Genomic DNA, 21,216 nt, shown 5'->3' on the forward strand with positions numbered 1-21,216 from the left:
GCAGCCTGTTCCCACTGCTCGCATAAGGCATGGCCTTGGATTGCTGCTATGGTTTCTCCCTCTTCCAATGCTGCTTTTAAATGTAAGGCTTGTGGAGCAGGAGTAGACTTCAAGCAATAAACATGAAGAATTGACCAGGGTGAAATCCTGCAGTCAGCTTATTAATCAGTATTTGCTCCTAGATTACTATAAAAAACATTTGTCATCACAGGAAAGTTACCGACTAGAAGTACAGAACAAGAGTGATGTTGTGTGATGTAAAACAACAGCAGTATTTATTTATACTGAACTTAATTAAACACTGAAGCTTCCAAAGAATAATCTACATATCTCATGCAATCTACTCACATCAGCTGACACAAACAAGGAAAACAGAGGAGCCCCACACTATCTCTAACTTTTGGTAGGTGCCTAGGTACTGACACACCAGGAGTGCCTAGGTGGCAGACTTAGAGCAAAATAAAAGGGAAAAATAAGAGGTAGAGGACTAGCATTTTTTTTAGTTGGTGGGAGCCTGTAAACCTTGCTGATGCCGTCTAGTGCTTTTAGCATTTAACATATACACATCATTTAAGCCCACTATTCCTGTTCAATTATGCTAGTCCTAAAGTACTAAAAACTCCCCTTGACTTCAGCGAAGATGGAGCTTGATGAAAACTTCACCTGGTGCTTCCTTCGCTTTCCAGAATTGTATCATTTTCTAAACAACACCCTTACAAGCTTCAGCCCTCCCTATTCTTGAAGAGTGAACTGGAACGTTGTTTCAAAAAAAGTGAGAAAACACAAATTAGAAAAACCTTCAAGAGGTTTCTTCATGGAAAACTCGGGTACTTACTACATTCTTTTATCTACAGCCAGCCAGCATGAAGGAGCAATTACAGGTAGCATGTATCGTTGGGTATTTGGAAAGTGACATAAGACCTGCCACCAGCAGCTGTCAGCTTCATATCTGGTTTTGAGTTCAAGACCACTCAAAGAACAGCACTGGTATTCTGCAGGCAATCTTGACTATTAATTTTGCCTTATACTAATAAGATAATATAACCCTTTAACAGCAGAAATTGAGATCCTATGTAGTAAGACTGCAGCAGAAACACTGAAAATATTCCTAATTTAGAACCTTAACTGAAAAATAAGCCTAAGGAACATCACAGCATATATATACAAAGTCTCGAAAAATGTTAATACTGCTAAAATTAAGTTACCTGAGACAAAAATAACATGTGCAAGGACAGAGAAATTCTTAAGCCATTGCAATGCTATACCTCTTAATACCACACAATCGTTACAGTGTATTTTTCAACTTATGTAGATAGATATATAATTAATGTTGAGAATAAACATTCAGTCTGTTGATTCATGTGTTTTTCATATTTACTGTTCGGTGCTTTGATCCCTGGATTATATTCAACAGGTATAACTAGTCTCCTGGAACTTAGTAGCTTTGCCTTCCCCTCCTATTACCCCCACCTATACTGTAAAAACTTCATGATGCAGTGAGCAAAATATGCTTGTAATGGGACAAAGGGGTTTGTTTTTTTTAACAAGAGTGGCATTATCAGTGTAACCTGATTCTTGCAGCCACAGACAAAAGAGCCTGCCAGACAGAAATTTTGTATAGACACGTACTTAGCACACAATTCTTTATAAAATAAAACAAATGACAATATCTCCTATGTCACAGACTCAACAAGTCAGCACTACTGAGAGTAGGTTTGAGGCATCGGTTTGTCTGATGTGGCACAAAGCAGTGACACATGCATATCAGTCTCTAAGATGCAAAATAGTAAAAATGGAACACCACGTTCCATTTCAAGATGTTTTCAACCCAAGGCCTGAGTTTACTAATACTTTCTCCACTGGAATTTGAAATCGCAGGAAACAATGGGGCTCCAGCCAGTAAATAACAAATACTGTCTTTATACTCTCTTGTTGAAAGAACATGCTTTGGACAGCCACCCACAGCTCTAGCTCTAGCGATACCTCTGGCCTCAATGACCCAAAAGTCACCTAAGACCCCTTTTAGGTCAGCATGGGTATCTAAATTACATTGCTAACACATCTTGGTACACTTCAAGCTCTGAACATGTACTTGCTTTCTCATGGGGACGGTCAGAAAAAGATCTCAGCATGACTTCTCAGTTGAAAAACTGCAGAGATACCTGTGAGATGCCCCTCTGAGTGCTGGGCAAACATCTCCATCACCATGTCTAAGCAGTATCTTAAGATGTCAGAAATTATTCCCCTTTTAAAAAGTAGTTCTCCTGTCTTAGCAAATTCAATGATTGATATTCAATGAGGACCCTGTATAAGTCCTATAGTAAGTGAACTGCATGTGACTCATGGATCACTGTGTCTTAAAACCCTTAAACAACATGGGTTTCTTGTAGGGGTGGTACAACATTTCCTGGTGTATCTCAGATTCAATTTCCACGATTTCAACCTAAATGAGTATTGACATTGGCATAAGAAGTATGTAAGTCACACTGTTGACTAAGTATCTCATTACACTGTATTTTTTTGGAAGATAAACATAGCCAACAGTACATTTTAGTAGAAAAAGTTCTGGCTTCTACTCCTCCTGGCTCCACAGTAGTTCTTTTGCATGTCAGGCTGGAAGAATATGGATGGATCCGAGGGATGTTACAAGCTAATTTTCAGAACAGCACTCCACAAACCCATCGGACATGCAAAAATCTTCACTGCTTATGGTTTTATGGATTACACCCAGCTAAATATGAGATACTTTAGTGAGATACTTCAGCATCCCATTAAAATAAACACACATTGTAAAAGCATTTAAAGGCAGCAGAAACTCCATGTTCAGCCACAGCATAAGTATGACTGGAATGTTGTTTACAATATTCTGAAAGCTCACATGGTAGGAAATGCTCACTTATGCTGTAAAAATTGTGAAACCCAGGGTTTGTTTGAATCATAATTTCTTAACAGAATTATCAGAAATACTTTTAACCTGAATTCCTTTATAGAAGTCTGAAATTCACTAAGCCCAATTTACTCACTCTTCTCCCCACGACAGGCAGTGCTACTCTCAGTATCACTGAAAGCATCCAAAAACGCAGCAGTGTGGTTTCCCTGTCATGTGCGGATCACTGTCAGCTCTCACTTGCAGCAGAGGCTGACAGAGCTCACAGCCTCACACCTCAGTTTTCACAGTGCACTAACCAATAATGCTCAGGTCAGGTTGGGATAACGCTGATCTCTGTTCCTCCTGCTGAAGCTTATTCAGGGAAGTGGATTAAGAAAGAAAGAGCTGGATGTTACTGCTGAAAGAAAAACTGGTGCCTGGGAAGGGAGAATGAGTCCTGCTTGCTGTGGCTTTTCAGTTGAAGTTGGAAGAGATCCATAAGAAAAAGCACTGTCCTCTGTTACTCCAGCCAGTATCTTGAGAAAAACATGCAACACCATCTAGGCACACAGGGCCTTCTGCAGGCTGAAGCTGAAGAAGTGAACTTAGAGGCTTCAGATATAGGATGAAACCTTTCTGCAAAACTGTTTTGTTTTCTTAGACCACCAGATTATAACTGTTGAATCAAGGGATACAATGCATAAAGTAGTGTGGAAGCAGGAATCCAGCTGTGAAACCACTTCATTAGAAAAGATGCCTTCAGAAGTGGGTACTGTATTACTAACAACACAAAATGGATTTCCCTGACAAAGGCAAGTATCATAGAATCATAGAAAAGCCTAGGTTGACAGTGACCCTCTGCACTTGCATTTTGAAAACCTTAAGCGATGAGAACTCCACAATATCCCTGGGGAGGTTCTCCCAATGAGACAAAAGTAGGTGAAACCATCTTTTGCGCTATATCTTACTTTAGCTTCTTCGTACGCGTTAGCTGGCAGATACTATAGGTTTCTTTAGGTTTTCTTAGTCACTTCTGCTCTCTCAGATTTCATGCTACTTTTACATAGTATAAATAAGAAAAAAATATTTCATTTTTTCTTTAATTTTTCAATTTATTAAAAAAAATTCATGATAGAGGCAGTCATCTCATACTGTCTCCTACTGTCATTAACTTACATACCTCACTAAAATGGAGGAATAGAAAAAAAATCCCAATATGTTCTTTAGGAAGCTGCTCTTTCATTCCCTTTTTATGCCACTGCAGCATTGGGAATTCCAATATTCAAGCTCTAATAACTATCTTTGCTTTTGAAATTAAAATGCAAACATCATGCATGCAGCTGTGCACGTAGGACCCCGTGGGCAAACCTGGGCAGCAGGTCTGGAGAACTGAACCGTGGGCATGAGCTGCAATTATATTCCCCTGGGTAATCCAAGACAGTGGCCTTGCCCCCACCATCCTAGAAGAGGGCACATCCTGCTTGACCTTGCTGCTCCGACAGAGAATGGGTCAGGGCTGCTGTGTGAGAGGCTGCCTTGAAATGAATCCAAACCACGAATTCCTTATGACAGGTTGTGGCATCTGAGTGACTCAGCCAGCCTACGTGCCTGAGGCTTGTTCTAGCCCAGGCTGCAATTGTGTTAACATTGCAATTTAAGTAGACTTGGGTCTCGTTAGCAGTGATGATGGTCCCCCTGAAGGAAAACCAAGGTGGCATAGGAAATGATGTCAGTTCATTATCAGCTTTGGAAGAGGAATAATTACATCTATCTTCTTCAAACTGAGATGACCCTGGTCAACTTCAGAAGGAATCTGGCAACCTAACCTCCAGCGGTGTGATCATGCCTTATCACCTGCTGATTTTCACAGAAAAGGCATGTCTTGACTCAAGGTGACCCAAGCCATCACCAACATCTATACTACTGTTCAGTGGACAGCAGCATGCTGGAGTATTGCACACATTGACAGCCCACATTCAGACGTACATAAAACAAATCCTACATGTTTCATATAATATTAACCCAACAGCCTATCAATGCAGATGGCTCATTGAGCCAAACTGACCAGCTTTGTAACACAGAATAATCTTACAGCTGCGATGAGAAAATTTTCTTTGGTTCCAAAATATCCACCCCCGTCTGACATGGACACTGAGGATTAAAAAATAAATGAGTAGAGAGACTAAACAAAACTGGTGGTGCATTTAAATATTTATACTTTGAGATGTGGGTCTCTGGTTTAACATTTTTTGCAATGCCTTGGACCAGTGACTGGTGGTTTACCTATTTCAGCTGGTTGTACCTTCTGAAGAACTTCCTTAAAAGCCTTGAAACAGGTTCGCTTCCTGAAGGGCAACACTCAGCACTGTGTTTATAAGGGTGCAATGCAGAGGGAAAAGGAGGAGGAGGAAGAAAGGGAAAGAAATACTTAACAGTTTAGTGACTGTAAACAGAACAGCCTCATGATAAATTATTTTCTTATTTCTTTAAAAGCTAATTGAAGATGATACAGCATCATGTAGGAGGGTTTGCTGAGTATTTAGATATTGTCATGACGGAGACCTTCCAAAATTGAGCACAAGCTGTTGTGTAAAGAGTAACCACATCTGCCTCCAGAGATGGTGTTGCTTCCTGTGGGGTTGTCTGTAACAGCAAAGTACATGATTACTGTAGTGGTTCTGGAATGATACAGTATGTATATTGTATGTGTAGAAACACACATTCGAGGTTAACTTCCCTGGAGGCATCCCTGTTTCAGAGTAAAAGCATTCACCAGAGAAGCCACCCTAGAGTAAGAACAGTATTATCACTTTATTACGGATTAACTTTCTCATGTACTCGAACCATCTTTCTGGGATAATTTCTGCCCTTTCTTCCCTGCCCTTTTTTTCTGGGTACCAAATGGAAACTATGGGAGCTCTCAGTGACAATTTTAAGTGCCAGTTTCCCAATCCCATTGAACTCTAATTCCAGGCTCTGCATCCCAAGATTCTTTCTTCAACACTAGGTAGTGGCCATGTATAATCAAGGTATCAGTAAAATTACAGCTTCATTCTAAGTCTACAAAGGTAGTTGCATGTTCCTTTAGCCCACAAAGAAGCAGGCATAACAAAGCACAGATACTCATGCCAATAGATATCAGTAACACAGGGAAGTGAATAATGAGATCCTTTTGCTACCAGGGGAAAAGAAGATGTTTATTTTCATTCATTTGATAATTTGTTTTCTGTTAGTTAACATGTTAGAAGTATCATTTTAACACTGTTGCCCTAATAAAATTTAGGGGTAAAAAAAGCTCTTCCAGTTTAGTAGGCAGACTTTTTGGCAGCACCCTTTATAAAACAACCTAAACCCATAAAACACAATTCATCTCATCAGCTGTGTTCAGGATCACTGAAGAGGTGATACTGTACCATAGGTCAAGCTCTGGAGCTCTGTGAGAGCGACAGCCTGCTCCTCAACATGCCAAATCTTGAAATCAAGGTACAGGTTGCTTTATTTCATGTGTAAATTAAAGTCCTCAGGGCTTACTATATTTTTGTTCAAATTCCCCCACGACACAGATTTAGCTCATTTGCGTGTTCTTTAAACTACCTTAGCACAAAAAGCAATAAGAATAAAAGCAATCCCATAGAGCCCTAACTGTAGGATTAGTACTTTTACTCCCTGTCGGATACCTCAGCATCCCTAGGAAAAAAAGGAGAGAAGGGAATGAAAATAAGACGTTCATCTACCTTCTAAAAGCACAAAAGACATTTGGACTTCTAAAACAGCTTGGGCACTGTATCCAAGTGTTGCTAAAGATGCAGAATCATGGTTCATCTGAATCTCTGTGTTCAGCCCTAAGCCTGACAGGTCACCATCAGCTTGCAAGGGCAAGCAGCATTTCTCTTCAACGTGACTATTTCAGAAGACCTGGAAAAAAACACTCTTTACAAAGCAGCAGAAGGGAGGGGAGGATAAAGCAGCAACTGCTTCCCTGGCACAGGGGACCACAGGCAGAACAGATGTTCTTTTTGGAAATGTCAGAGAGGGAAAAAAAGCGTTGAGGGAGCTGTCATCGGTGGACGGCACAATAGGCGATTCCAGAAGAGTACTTCACACAGTCATAATCTTTTCTTGAAGGCATTGCTCAGGGAGCCCTGGTCTGACTAAGTTTGCACACAGAAACACTGCTTGAAAAACAGGAATGTAAATTATAAAATCATGTAGGATCCAGTTCCCCTGTTTCTCTCCGGTGAAGGAGAGCACAGATGTGTCTCAGCACAAACGATGCAGCAAAGAAAACAGATAACCCTATATTAGCCCCTCCTGCCTGGAGAGCCACTTCTAGGCAATGCCAACAGGAGGATTTCAGGCCAGACCCATGGCTCCATCTCTCTTCCTTCATCTGACCCCTTTGTAAGCTGACTGCCACAGGCCAGGGTCATGCAGGACCAGTCATCCCATCAGCTCCCACAGAAAATAGCAAAACGCTGTTTCTAGGCTCTGCAAGAAGTCCTGCACCTTCAGAGGCGAACCAGGATCTCAAGGTTGTTTTGAAATTCTGCTGATGTACACCTATACGGCAAGCCACAGCAGCTTTCAGGTGGACACGTACTCCTTTCTGTCCTGCTTGTTGCCCAGGGCCTCCCTAGGTGAGGGAATGTGGACAGAGAGAAGGAGGAGTGTCAAATAGTGCCAGACCTATCCACTTTTGAGAGCTGCTAGGACATGGGGAATAAAAAATCATGCAGAATCTTTCTGAATGAAGAAGACCCAACCAGTAAGTCCAGATTTTCCCTACAGTCAACAGAAAAAACCCAAACCTGAGCCCTCTGCTTCCTTGTACCTGGGACACTTAGGTGAAATGGAAACATCAAAATGATTCCTACTTCATCCCCATGACTGTGGTCAACCAGAGGTGTGATGAGAGGGGACTGGGATTCATCCCTAGCCTACAGGTATTCTCAGTAGCTTATGAGACAGGCAATGAATCTGTTGACCCCTAAACCCCTTGAAGCCTTTTGTGGTGATGTGGATGACCCTTACAAGGACTGTCTTCGCCACTGGAGATGAACCTTTCTGCATCCTTGCCCTTTAACTGCAGATCTGACCATTCAGTGATGGGTCGCTGTTTTATCACCAATCCTGCTACTGTCCTGGAAACACCCTGCTCTGAAGGGACTTTCTGGTCAGCACTGAAGTCATGGAGCTTCTGTCCGCCAATGCAGGGAGATAAATTACAACAAAAAACCAGGAGAAAAGTCACAGTTTTGTAAGATCTGTTCTCATGCATTGTCAGAAGGGACAGGAAAATAGGAGCCTGAGGTTTTACAAAGCTCCCACACAGGGGTGTGTTTTTTGGAGGCTGCCACAGAGATTGCAGAAGCTGGAGTCCGTGACATTTTATTTGTATTGTTTCAACTCATTCACCCCCACGTCCTCAAGGGGAGTTCTGTTTCTGAAAATTGCTGTTTCTGCTAAAAACCGCATGGTGTGAATTAGTGCGGTCAGATGCTCCTTTCCCCAAAACCATTTTTTTTGGATCTCCACTATTCTCTCGGCTATAGGTGCAAAAAATAGAAGGTTGCCCATGTACGCAAAACATAATTTTCTTCCTAATTCATCCCAATAAAATTCAAGACAGTGATTTGTTGAAGTCAATGCAATAATACCTGTATAGAACTAATCTCACTGAGGAAATAATCAAGCACATTGACATTACCATTTTCATTAGTTTTTCCATCTTGCATAGATTCCTCCGAGTACCAGGATAGCAGATAGATTAACAACTAGAGGCAAGGCCATTGAACCAAACAAATCAACTAAGTAAGAGGAACTGAATGATTATGATCCCTATTTTATTGGCTTATTCTATTTTCTCTGTTTGTAGTGTGCTTTGCAGGACAGTTTGCAACTCTTAAGGACTTCAGTCCAGCTGGTAATTTAACTAAGCAGAGAATCACTGATAAAACTCTGATTAAACGTCAGTTCTGACATCTGAGCTGTTTCACGGCCTGGCTTAACCTGTGTTTAGTCTAACAGATAAATGTTTAGAGCTCACCAAGACCGCTGAAGTGAAGTTAATATAAAGAATGTCACACCAAACCTGGTCAATCCATAAAGCTTTCTTTGTTTTCAGCCTTCAACTCCACATGGTTTGCTGAAGTAAGCTCTGCAGCTTAAATTCACAGTTTACTCAATCCATAAGTTTAAAATATGAAGCATAACCAACTCAGAGTTTTGCAGTGCTGCAATAGTGCAAGGCTATTGAAGACATATGGCTTGGCGTGCTCAGCACCATTGGACTTAACCGCAAGGGTGCTTGAGAGATCAAGTCAACCCTCTTCCCCTTTCCTCCTAACTCCCCTTGAACAAGACAAGACACAAGACAAGCCCTTTCACAGACTATTTCACAGACCAGTCAGGTACTTCAGACAAGAGGAGGGAGCAGACAGGGTCTCACCACCACTACAAGGACAGGGCTTGTGCAGCCCTGGCAGAAATGTCTCTCCATGGACTGATTGAACTTAGCAGCTTATTCATAGGCAATCTCCATTAACCTACCACAGTTAAATCCTGGACCTTTACCCTGCCCTTGTTTGATCTTGACTCTGTGCAAGCAACTTACAACCACTACAGTGGCTATAATGGAGTTTGTGTCAGAGAGCACCTTGTATTTTTAAACCATCTCAATTCTCCTTCACCAGACAGAGCAAACATGTTGCCACCATGCTGTGCAGTGTTGAAGACCACGCTTCCCCAGTAACCCTGGTACTGCTGTCCTGAGTGGGGAAGAGGCAAGAACAAAGGTGTAAAGAAAACAGGAATATAGAGGAAGTAAGGGAAAGACAAAGATTTAAGGTGGTCAGGATCAGCCATGCGGAAAATTGACTAAAGAAACCAAAACACAGCCTGACACTGGTGATAACAGAGTTTGAATAAGCATTACAAGTCATGTCAAGGTAGCCAACAGAAAGATTTCTATTTAAAGAGTTTCAAACCCGCATCTTCTCTCAAAACATCTATAGGGTGCAAGCAGCTGATTTGCACTTTGCAGGTAGAGTCAAGAGAGTTTCTGTAACACTGCAAAAAGATAAGCACCTATTTAGGAGCAAATTGTTATTTTTATCCAATGTGCAATCAAATCAAGCTCTCTCATGACAGACAAAAAAACTTCCTGCTGTCAGCTGGGAGTTCTTTTGGTGTTGTAAATCACCACAGGGCACAAAACCACTATGGATTTTTTTGTGTTGGTTGTCAACCTCTATTTGCTGGGGATTTGAAAAACAGAGGAGACAAGAAGCACAGGAAGAGATGAACAACAATTAGCAGATCTTAACAAAAAGCAAGGAGACCACCACAAATCTGTGAAATGCATTTTCCCTCTAGGAGATCGTTAACCCTCTGCAATACTGACTTAGTAGAAATATGAGGGAGGTAACTAATATCTGCTGAAGAAGAAGGGGAAGGAGAAAGGGAAGACATATTGTGTTGTGAGGTAGGTAGAACAGGAGCATATGCGTTTTGGAAATATCTGGTATGTATTACGGTCCATCAGCTTTAGAAGAGAGTTGCTTGGTCCAGGCCTCCCTTTAGAAATTTGTTTTGTTGACTTGGGTCATGTTACTGTTATACAAGAAAAAACCAAGGCAGATCTGCAGGACTCGGCATTTATTTGCTTTGTCAGCCCAACATATTAAGTGCAAGTTTATACATACACAGTATATCTTATTAAACGATGTGTCCTGGTTTGGTCTGTTCTCTTCTGATTTATTCTGAACTCAAAGACCGTAACTGTAAGACCCTTGAAACCTACAGATGCTTAGACCACAGGAGAAAGAGCAGAAAACAAGTGAAATGCAGCAACCATTACTGTCCAACTTCATTACACTCATGCTTTGGACGTATAAAACAAGAATGCACTGGAATTTAATCTCCTATGAGGGAAGAAACTGGAAGCAGCACATTTGCTAGAAATGGCATACACTCAATCCACTGAAAATGATCAAAACATACAAAATTTAAATGCAGTTTAAAAATGGGCACTGGGAAAATTTACAGACATAGTGCCAAGGAAACCTCACTTGGAGTATTGTGTGCAGTTCTGGTGTCCTCAACATCAAAAGGACATGGAACTGTTGGAACAAGTCCAGAGAAGGGCCACGAGGATGATCAGGGGACTGGAGCACCTCCCATATGAAGACAGGCTTAGAAAAATTGGGCCTGTTCAGCCTAGAGAAGAGAAGGCTGCTTGGAGACCTCATAGCAGCCTTCCAATATCTGAAGGGGGCCTAGAAGGATGCTAGGGAGGGACTATTCATTAAGGACTGTAGTGACAGAACAAGGGGCAATGGGTTCAAACTTAAACGGGATGTTCATGTTAGATATAAGGAGGAAGTTCTTTACTTGTGAGGGTGGTGAGGCACTGGAATGGGTTGCCCAAGGAAGCTGTGAATGCTCCATCCCTTTTGGTGTTCAAGGCCAGGTTGGACAGAGCCTTGGGTGACGTTGTCTAGTGTGAGGTGTCCCTGCCCATGGCAGGGGGGTTGGAACTAGATGATCTTAAGGTCCTTTCCAACCCCAACTATTCTATGATTCTATAAAGTACATCTGTGTGACAATACCTTTCACCCATGACCCCACAGTGAGAAGCAGGCATGGAGAACACAGCACATCCCCAACACTGGAGGCTGTGTGGGTCATGCAGGATTCTGCCAGTCCTATGCCAGGGCCCAGGTTGCAGCAGACAAACATGAGGATGGCATCAGCGGCAGCAATCACCACTGGCTGCCTATGGCGGGATCTCCTCAGCATTTTTAGACTGATCTACTAATATTACTATCATTGATATTTCCATTACAGTCTGGGTTGGGGCAAAGTAGCAGCAATTACGCTTTCAATTATGCTCATTTCCACAACAGATCCCAATGACAACTGTAAAAGCAGCAGTGCCGGCAGCAAACAAGAAACACCAGCATATACACACTGTGTTTGGGAAAGAATTGTATCCACCCTTTCTGCAGCAGTGACTCCTTCCTGCTGTAATTACAAACCAGGTAGTAAAGCTCAAAAGGGATATGTGCCAAATGTTTAAACCAGAACCAGTGGTGAGGTTCCTGTGGGAGCTGACAAGGGCAAGTCACAACTACCTCCCAGGATTCCCTCTCCCACTGCAAAACTTGCTTGGCAAGAGCTGTGTTGCAACATGTGCTCCTCGTATAGAGTGCTTATTTCTGACTGTAATGTAGCCTTTTGGCAGAAGATGCTCATACACGTCAAGTGAAACAGCCTTGCTCATCCATACCAACCTACACATCCTCCTATAGCAGCAGCAGCACAGCATAATCTCTGCTTCCAGTGGTCTCCTGTGGCTCAGAGGACAGATTTGGTTAATCATGCCTATCTCCTCTCCATAAAAGCCTGCTTCACAAGGGATGTTTTCTGGCCTCTCATACTGTTAAGCTATAAAATCCACAAGCAAAGGAGCCTCTGCTTGATGCTCTCTCCTATGAAACGATTCCACTACTCATTTTACATGGGAAGGAAGGTTAAAAACAGTGGGACATCACCAGTGTTAACAGAATGTTAAAAATAACATTAACAGTAATGCTTATCACATATGGGAGAAGAGAAGGAAATACCTGAATTATGCTTTCAAAAACAGTACTGCCTGTTCTTAATAAAACACAAACCATAGAGGCCATTGGTCTTATTAGTTCACTAAGTTTTACAGAGGAGAGAGGAAAATACAGCCCTTAGAGCATGTCAGATTCCTCTCATCCTCTATTTAAGAGGTTACTAAATTACTGAAATTCAACATGAAGAATATATTACACACTGTCTAGTGAACGATGGGATGGCAGTGTACCACATAGACAGAAGTGTAAGCTCACATGAAATGACTTGCTGACCTAAACCGCTTGCTCCCTGCCAATGTGATTTCACGAGAGTTGAGAAGGGAAAATAAATTCCCAAGTAATTCACTAATGAATTCATTTTGGAGCTGAAATGTATACCATTAAAGACATTTTAGTAGCTTATTTTACATTATGTATGTATACTATTATTAATTTAAACATATTTATTAATAATTTTATAATATTTATAAAATAATATTTATTATTTAGGTAATAATAATAAGCATTATTATTAGGCAATATTTTTATGCAGTGAAATAGTAGAAGAGCAAATAAAAAATAAGCATGGCTCCAGCAACTGCAAGCATCTTGTCTTAACCTAACTTCATGCCATGTGTGACAACAGCATCACACAGTGAGACAACTCTGCAAGGGCAGAGTCATCAGAGATGATTATTTCCTCTTCGCACAGGTATCCATTATACTCAGGTCAGTGTCTTGATAAAAAGAAGAGAGAATGAACACCAGAGCAGATACAGCTAGATATGTGTGATTGTTACAAACCTGATTGTCTGCCTGCACTGCTGAGAAGAGCAAGACTTTGTCAATAAAGTCTGATGCTGATGCCAGCAGCAATTCAATAGAAAGGAGACAGAAACTTCCTAGAAACATGGCTTGATTTGCCTACTTTTACAGTCATCCTCTTTTCCATCATACCGAGAGGACATATTGTACAATATGCGGAAGTTACGGTTGCTTCACAGTTCATTTTTTTTGTGTGAAAGTTGTGCAGCACATGTTGCAGTCTCCAACCGTTTCACTGGGTTGCTGCTGAACTTGCTTCAATCTATATTCAGAATCTGTTGTCAGTTAATAAATTATATGGATGGCCAAAACATGTTTTAGAGAGAACCCAAGGGTTCACTGACTAAATTCAGTTTTGACCAGCTGCAACTTTACTGAAGTTTAGGGTGAATTCAAGTTTTTAAGATGTTTAAAAAAGCAAAAAGTTCATGTTTTTAATCCCAATATAAATTTCAGCTCCAAGGCAGGAACCCTTCAGTGACAGTGGGGTTTTAGTCATGACATATGACATGGCATTGACTAACTAACAGATGCCTCCGCTGCAGTAGCAGTTTAACATAGAGGGACCAGCCTGGACTCTCCTTTTGAAATAGGAAGTCCTAAGCAGTCATATCTATACCATCACACAGGCTATGCTACTATCCCAACATTGCCAGTAACGTTACTATAAATCCTCTGGTTTTGTGTCGTGTGCTGTTTCACTGTCATCACTACATGGTCAAGGGTGGGCAGCCTGGGCACCCATTCACATGCCAAAATGCAGAAAATTAGTTCTATCTCCCAAATGACAGCACTGCTCATGAGGAAGGTCATGAAACACAGCCAGCTAGCTACTCTATAGACCAGGACCTTGAAGGCAGATTCCCCTAAAAGGTCAAGAATGTTAAAAAAACCCAAGACAGCCCTCAGACCTACTAGTCTGCTTCCCTACAGCGAAACGAGCTGTATTGCAGCTGGTCTCAGAACCAGTATTTAGCACAGGATTTAAGCTATGACAGCCATAAGAGCTCTGCAAGAGCAGTGTTTATCCTCACGTTGCAGGACAGCCCAGTTCTGCCAGATTTGTCAGAGAAATAGCTCAAGGAAAAATATCCTTGTCATGCTGCCAGTGCCAGTGCTAAACTAGGTTAATTGTCAGAGAGATACGGAGGTCAGCCAAACTTGCAGCATACGGCCTGCGTGGCTTAATGTTTGATGAGAAATGAGAGTCTGTTGCTTGTGAGTAACCACTGACCTCCTGCAGCTCCCCATCACCTCACTCCTTTCCCTTACCCCACCAGCCCCCTGCTGCTTTGCCCTCTCTGGTCCTCATACCAAAGTGGATCGCCCATTGTGAAGCAGCCTCTGAGTAGGATAAGGTTTGCCCCCTCTGTGTTCCTCTTAAGCGGTAACTCGGCACACTACTTTTGAGCAGCCTACACAAAAATCAGACAGAATGGAAACATAACTCATTCATGAAAAGAAACACTTCTGCCAACCATAACTGCTGTAATGCCTTTCCAGCTTGGCAGGGTTTCACTTTTTTTGTCTGGCTTGGGTTTTGCTTTTGGCAAAAAAATGTATTTGTTGGTATTGACACTGGCCAATGTCAGCCTTATCCAAAGGTGTGAGAAAGCTCCAGCCATAAGAAAACATTCCAGCAGAGTGAAAGGTCTAATTCAGATCTCAAGTATGTGGTAGGTAGGTGTGAATGGAGTAAAGATGACTTCAATGCATGCACAGGAGGAAGGAAGCAGGATCTGCATATGTGGCAGAAAGCAATTAGTCCTTGGTCAAAGAGTGACCGGATCCAGAACAGTCATGGTCAATAGAAATAACTACTTTATGCTACACCTCCTGTGCTAGCAGAATAATCTGTATCAGACTCCACAATACAATACCTAATGTGTTCAGAAAAATCAATTTGGACACCTCAACAGCATAAGCTTACAACCCTCCTGTATTTTTAAATGCAAATACAATATATTTACAGTTTACCTACATGGGCTTCTGCCTGGGGGCTTTCAGACCATACTCATACTAAAATATCGAGCTTTACGCTGCAATTTAAAAGGCTAGAAATATAGAAGAAGAATGACAGAGGCAGGGTCAAACATGAGAGATAAGGGGAATAAACTAAATTAAGGACCAGAAAAGGTACGAATCAGAGGACAGGAGTGAAAGAGCAAGCAAGAGGGCTGATGGAGTGGGGTCTGGCCCAAGGCAGTGAGGGCGCAGGCTGGGGAAGCGACAGCAGTAGTTGCTGGAGATTTTCTCTGAAGTCTGAAGGAAAACTAGCTCCTTGGAGGACCTGCTCCCTTGCAGAGAGCTTGGGGAGGAACAAAGAGAGGACCTGAAAGTGCCCAGTGCCTACTGCTCCCCTGCAGCACAGCACCTGTTCAGACTCAATATGGGATAATATCCGGATCAGAAGCTTTCCCAAAGAGGATACTGGAGGCAAGAAAAGTCAGGAACCAAGAAGTCTGTATTTCTTGCTTCCGTTCAAGATGTCAGAGTTTGCCATGCTCCCATCCTGGCCCCTTTGTGAAGCTGTAGCATGGCGGTGAAGCTAATAGGCAGCCCTTAATGCATCTTTGCCTTTCTGCTTTAATTAACCTCAGTTCTGTTTTCCCTCAGAGATTTTCTAGTACACTGAAAAAGACCGTTCACATTTTATCTGAGCACGCTTTGTCCTGGCTATTTAATGCAGGTACTCAAAATATTTCATTTATATTTTATATTTTCATTCAGGAATCTTTCAATTTAAACCTTACTTTTCAACACTTTCAGCTTTAATTAACCTCACAGCTTAACTCCAACACAGCTTTCCATACACCCAGCTTTGCACAGAGTAAGAAGGCCAACACATGGCTTTTGCAGTAGACTAATACATGAGGCCAAAAGGCTCTCCAGGCTTGTCAGTTTTGTCCCAAATAATGCATGCCCTGCAGTCCCCAGCCTCCGCGCAGTAAGGACAGACTTGAAGCCAGACATCAGGTTCTGCACTGAGTTGAGCAGAAATTGAAGAAGCTGGCCACACAGTTAAGCTCAGTGCTGGGATGGGCCCAGGAGGGTGCACCTAATAGCTTGAATTAAATTGTTCTTATTGTGAAAGATGCCCAAGGACACTAGAAGACAGCTGGCACTTGTGTCTCTTCTTTTTAAATTGAATGAACAGAGAAACTAGATTTTACTGGCTATTCCAGCCCAAAGTGCTGTTATGAAATTTAAGAGAGTAGTTGTCATAAAAGAGCTGCATGGGGAAACTTGATCCGGTTGGTTTAGTGAGATCCCTTTGACTGCTTCATGTAACTGAAGAAGGGTAAGAAAAAAGCAATTTTTGCATAAGGGAGTAGGTTGTGCATTTCACTCTAGCAAGCAATAGGCATATATATATATATATATATATATATATATATATATATAAAAGGCTGAATTCAAATCAGTGGGGTGCATCTAGCAGGGGGATTACCAGCAGTGACTAGGGTCAGGAGCTGTTTAACCTTGGAGGGAAGTAGTGACAGCAAGCATGGCTGCCATGGGCTCCCCACTGCTCAACCTGTGCTGAGCACAAGTGATGCCCAGCACTGCCCTGGGCAATTGCTCAGTCAGCACAGCCATGTGCAGGAGGGGGATTAGGTTGGAAACCATCCCCCATTTTCTATGTGACTGAGGGAGAAGGTGAAGTTATTCACTGCTTAGTCTCAAAACCTTCTTCCCCTCATGATTATACTTCTAAGTGACTCATTGAGATCAAAGTGCACAAAATGCTTTTATTGAGAAATACCCCACTGCACAGGTCCTGCTTTGAATGAAGAGGGATAGCAATGGAGACTGACATACCTTGGTGCAAACAGTGCCACCAGGTCCTCACCCCCAGGAAAGCCTCCTGCAGTGGCCACACCATCCATCACCTTGTTTTTAACCAGAGGGGAATAACATACCTGAAGAATGCTTAGGCAAGTATTTCCTTTCTGAAGATATTTTAGACAAGAAAGAAGCACAGCAAATGCCTGTCAAAGCAGCTTTACAGGGATATAAAGGAGATGGCATGGACCCTGGACTTTGGTCTCCCCAAGGACCCATGTAAACCCCCTTGATGCTGAGAGCCGTTGGCCTGGTGTGGTTATATCCTGCCTCCTCCACTGGTTCCTTGAGGGAGACCTCACAGATTTTTCTTGTCCTTCTGCTGGGTGTTTCCATGGGCTTCCCCTCAGGAGGAAGCACCCACAGACTTACCACAGGCTGCAGTTCATGATTTGGCTGAGAACAAGAAGAGCATCTGTGCTGAGGTCTTTGCTGGGGACAAGGGAGGGACAATAGACAATGGCCAGGGAAGTAGTTTTAGTGCAGGTGATGGTGTCAGGAGATACGTATTTGCTCGCTGAGTATATCTGTAATTATCAGACTGCTAATAGAAAACTAAAGCTAGCAGCACCCAACACCTGTCCCATCAAGTGACACAACATATCCACACACCCCTCTTTGCTACCCTCATGACATCCATCTGAAGTGCAAAGTTCTGACACAGCCTTTCCCCAACTTCATTTCTTCTCTTTGACTCTCCTAAAATCTCGTCTTTATTTCTTGGATTCCACAGCCTGCATCTCCAGATGGGCTTTGGGCTATACAGCAATTCCTATTCCCCAAGCTCCCTGTTTCACACTCAAGAACAAAAAAAACCACCCTTGAACAAAAGCAAGACCCCCTTCAAAATGCAAGACAAATAGCTTAACCTTTGTTTGACTGGGGTAGAAGGGAAGAGATGGGCTGCATGAGCAGGAGGGCAGTGCAAATCCCAGTGCCCTTTTTCCTCTCTTTGTGTCAGCAGCAGTAATGGTAACCACATCCTCCATGGTTCTCCAGCTCTTCCCTTGCTGCTTGCAGCCCCACTGGCCCCCTTCTGCCTGGCTGGTATCTCTGGTGGCTGCCAGCCAACAAAATAATGAGCCCTGACTGAGGCCAATATTTTTACTGGCCAGCAACCAAAGAGAGTGTGATAATGAAAAAAATAAACATTTTCAGCTTACTAGTCTAGTTTTGAGCTGTGGAGCAAGCCATAAGACACGCTGCACATGGTGGTGGCTTTTCAGCTGCCTGTGGGGAAGGGCAGAATTTATGAAGCTACCCCTTTGGGGCTTGGGGCATAAAAACTGTTCCCCCAGGTGCCGGGCTGTTCTGGACACTGGTGCCTATGTTGTCCCACTGAAAACTTTGCATTAAAAACATCCCGCATGCACGTGCTTGAGCAACCAAAGTAGCAACCTGTAGGTCATCACATCTGTATAAACTGATTAAACAGGACTGAAAACTGTATTTCTCTTTTCTTTCCAACTGCTGCTGTTAGAAAGGACCTTGAACACATCCCACAGATTAGTATGTCAGTGCCTTGAGAGGCAGCCAGCGGCAGCCAGCAGCACCAAATACACGTAGAGAAGGAGGAGAAATTCCTGAAATGAACTCAAACTGCCCAATGCCCTTTTGAATTATGTCAGCCCCAGCAAATCCTGCTTCCTGCTGCCCTGGACAGAGATGGAGCAGTGCGGGAGGTGCTGAGCACCAGCTCCCCACGCCAGGTAACATCTGGGGCTGGGCCCGGGCACGAAATGAGCACCTCCCATTGCTGACAACCGAAGATGCACGTTCAAGCCCCAGCCCACACCCACTCCATTAAGGGCAACTGCCGACACCCAGCAAGACTAACATCTCTGTGGGTTAGAAGGCTAAATAAATAAGAGATGAACAGCTACCGTACATCGTAGCCCTTTACCCTGGGAGAATCAGCGAACCTGAATTCCCCAAGAAAAGCAAGTAGGCTGTGCCTGTGCTCTGATTAATCTCATCAGTTTGTTTTCCTGGAAAATAGATGTCCCAGATGCCATTGTTTCCATTATAAATGTTCATCTGCTCCGTTTTGAGCTTGATTGCTCCTGTAGCCTGCTTGGCTTAACAGTGTGTGGGGGTTTGTTTGGGTTTTTTGGGGGGTTTTAATTAATGTTCTTAAACAAAATGCCAGTAAATTAAAATGGGAGCATTGCTCCAACCCTCAACACCAGATTTGTTAAATGTTTAAAAACACCTACGGCATACAGAAATCCTGAGCTGTTTGTACACAGCGTGACCAAATTATTAATAGTTACCATACATATCACACAAGAATTTCAAAAGGGGACTTTTGCAAAGCACTGCTATTTTTGTCTGACAGTAGAGACAAAATCATTTGGAAATTAGTCTCATTGGTACTAATCACAACTGTTACTAAAACATTCCCACATGTAGGCACAATACAGTCATTTTTCATCTTTGAGCAGAATTAGCCATTTCACCCATTATCTCAAGGAAGATCTCAAGAGTTTACGATTTGTTAAAACACAAACAAAACATAATTAGTTAAAACACACTGGAACAAACATCTATTTCTAGTCATAAAAACCTATCAACTAGTACAATAACATTCGAGCACAGATTAAACTATTATCATTTACAGATGATAACCTAGACTGTTTGGTTTATGGGTTGGAAAGATCAGCTATGGGGTTGTTCCAGGTGGGGTTTTTTAAACACGAAGATATACGAATGTCTTGCTACGTTCAAATTTGCGTTACAGAGAAAATAACATTCTGCTGTAGGCAAAAACACAAATATGGGAAATTTCCTTCCAGATTCAAGTGAATTATTTCTGGTGAAAGGCTTCTCAGCATTTTGCTACAGGCATGCAGCTTTACACAGAGAACATTATGCATGTACACACAGAGGCTGCTCTACTGGGGGTGTCTATCCTGATACCATTCTCTATGCCCAGCTCTCCTACAAAGCTATTTGTGGAAAATAAAGGAAAAAACACAGATTCAGAAATGGAAGAAAAAAAAAATCCCAAACCAACAACCAAACCCAACAAGCACTTAAAACGTCAGCACAGGAAAGCAAGTTGGTAAGGAAAAAGGCAGCTTCACTCAGTATGTCTGAGAGCTGCTTCCAAAGCAGAAAGCAATGAGGACGTACTGCTATTATTAGCCCTCTGGATGGGAAGCAGCTAGTTCACAGCACGGTGTGAAGCTGTTGGCAAGACGTTGCAGGATTTTCTTCACACGTACACATAGGCACAGACACACAGGCAGGCAGACAGACAGACCCCCCAGACAGCTTGTGGTGAGCCCCTTCCCACCTCTCAGGTGAGACAGACAGACAGAGAGCACGACACCGGCGCGACTGTGCGTACTCACAGCTCAGAGTACAAGAAGTGCAGGTTGCCCACATTGTCTATGTAGTTTGCAGGACTTAGCCAAGGTAGGACCAGTAACAGGAGAGCCTTCATTTTCAGTGCAGGGCTGGCACTGCTGCTAGGATTCCTCCTTCCCACTGTCTCTCTGTGCTGGTGGGACACACAACGTGAAGCTTTTGTGCCAGCCAAGCCCCTTCTAAGCAAGCCTTTCCATTTCAACGCAATGGTAGCACATTAGGAATCGAGCTTAAATCCCTTAAACGAAGCTACACTGCAAAAATCATTGACCTGTAAGAGGATTACTCGATCTGACTCTCAGATGGGTAGATGTGAGGGTTTAGGGACAGCACAGCGTGGTTGGCGAGACAGTGACTTATGCTGCAGAGCAGAGCGATGCTCGGGGAAGAGACCTGCCTCCTGCAGGATTCAGAGTGGTTCTTCAGAGGCAGCTGGTACGTTTACATCACTGCCCACAAGCAGATGGGTTACGAGCTAAACTGCATCACGCAAGGGTGTAGCTGTCTGACAAGGGGGAAAAAATGCCCCCCGTGGAGTTTAGAAGCAGGCGATATCAGAAGACCACACCTTTTTAAAGTAAAACACTGCGAAAGATCACAGCCAACTGCTGGCTGTTTGCATCTCAGCCTGAATTCCCCAAATCCAGTCAGATATTTCTGTGAAACATAAATCATGTAATAATCCAAGGACATGTCTCTTCT

At 42.8% G+C, this 21,216-nt stretch overlaps 1 protein-coding gene across 5 annotated transcripts in view; it reads right to left on the minus strand.

The window, feature by feature from the left end:
* LNX1 (ligand of numb-protein X 1) overlaps window positions 1–21,216 on the minus strand; it is an 80,463-nt gene that overhangs the window by 41,415 nt on the left and 17,832 nt on the right. The window contains exon 1 of one of the 5 annotated variants that reach the window (XM_061472705.1): window positions 20,499–20,985. The exons of 3 other annotated variants lie outside the window; for them this stretch is intronic. In XM_061472705.1, the coding sequence (XP_061328689.1) occupies window positions 20,499–20,590 (92 nt within the window). In that variant the 5' untranslated portion in view covers window positions 20,591–20,985. Of the gene's footprint in view, window positions 1–20,498; window positions 20,986–21,216 lie in introns of those variants that run through there. One more of the 5 variants, XM_061472715.1, reaches the window with a different exon arrangement.

Source organism: Pezoporus flaviventris, unplaced genomic scaffold, assembly GCF_033815535.1.
Source record: "Pezoporus flaviventris isolate CSIRO_AGI_PZ_B2104156 unplaced genomic scaffold, CSIRO_AGI_Pfla_v1 ptg000002l, whole genome shotgun sequence".
Lineage (NCBI taxonomy): Eukaryota > Metazoa > Chordata > Aves > Psittaciformes > Psittacidae > Pezoporus > Pezoporus flaviventris.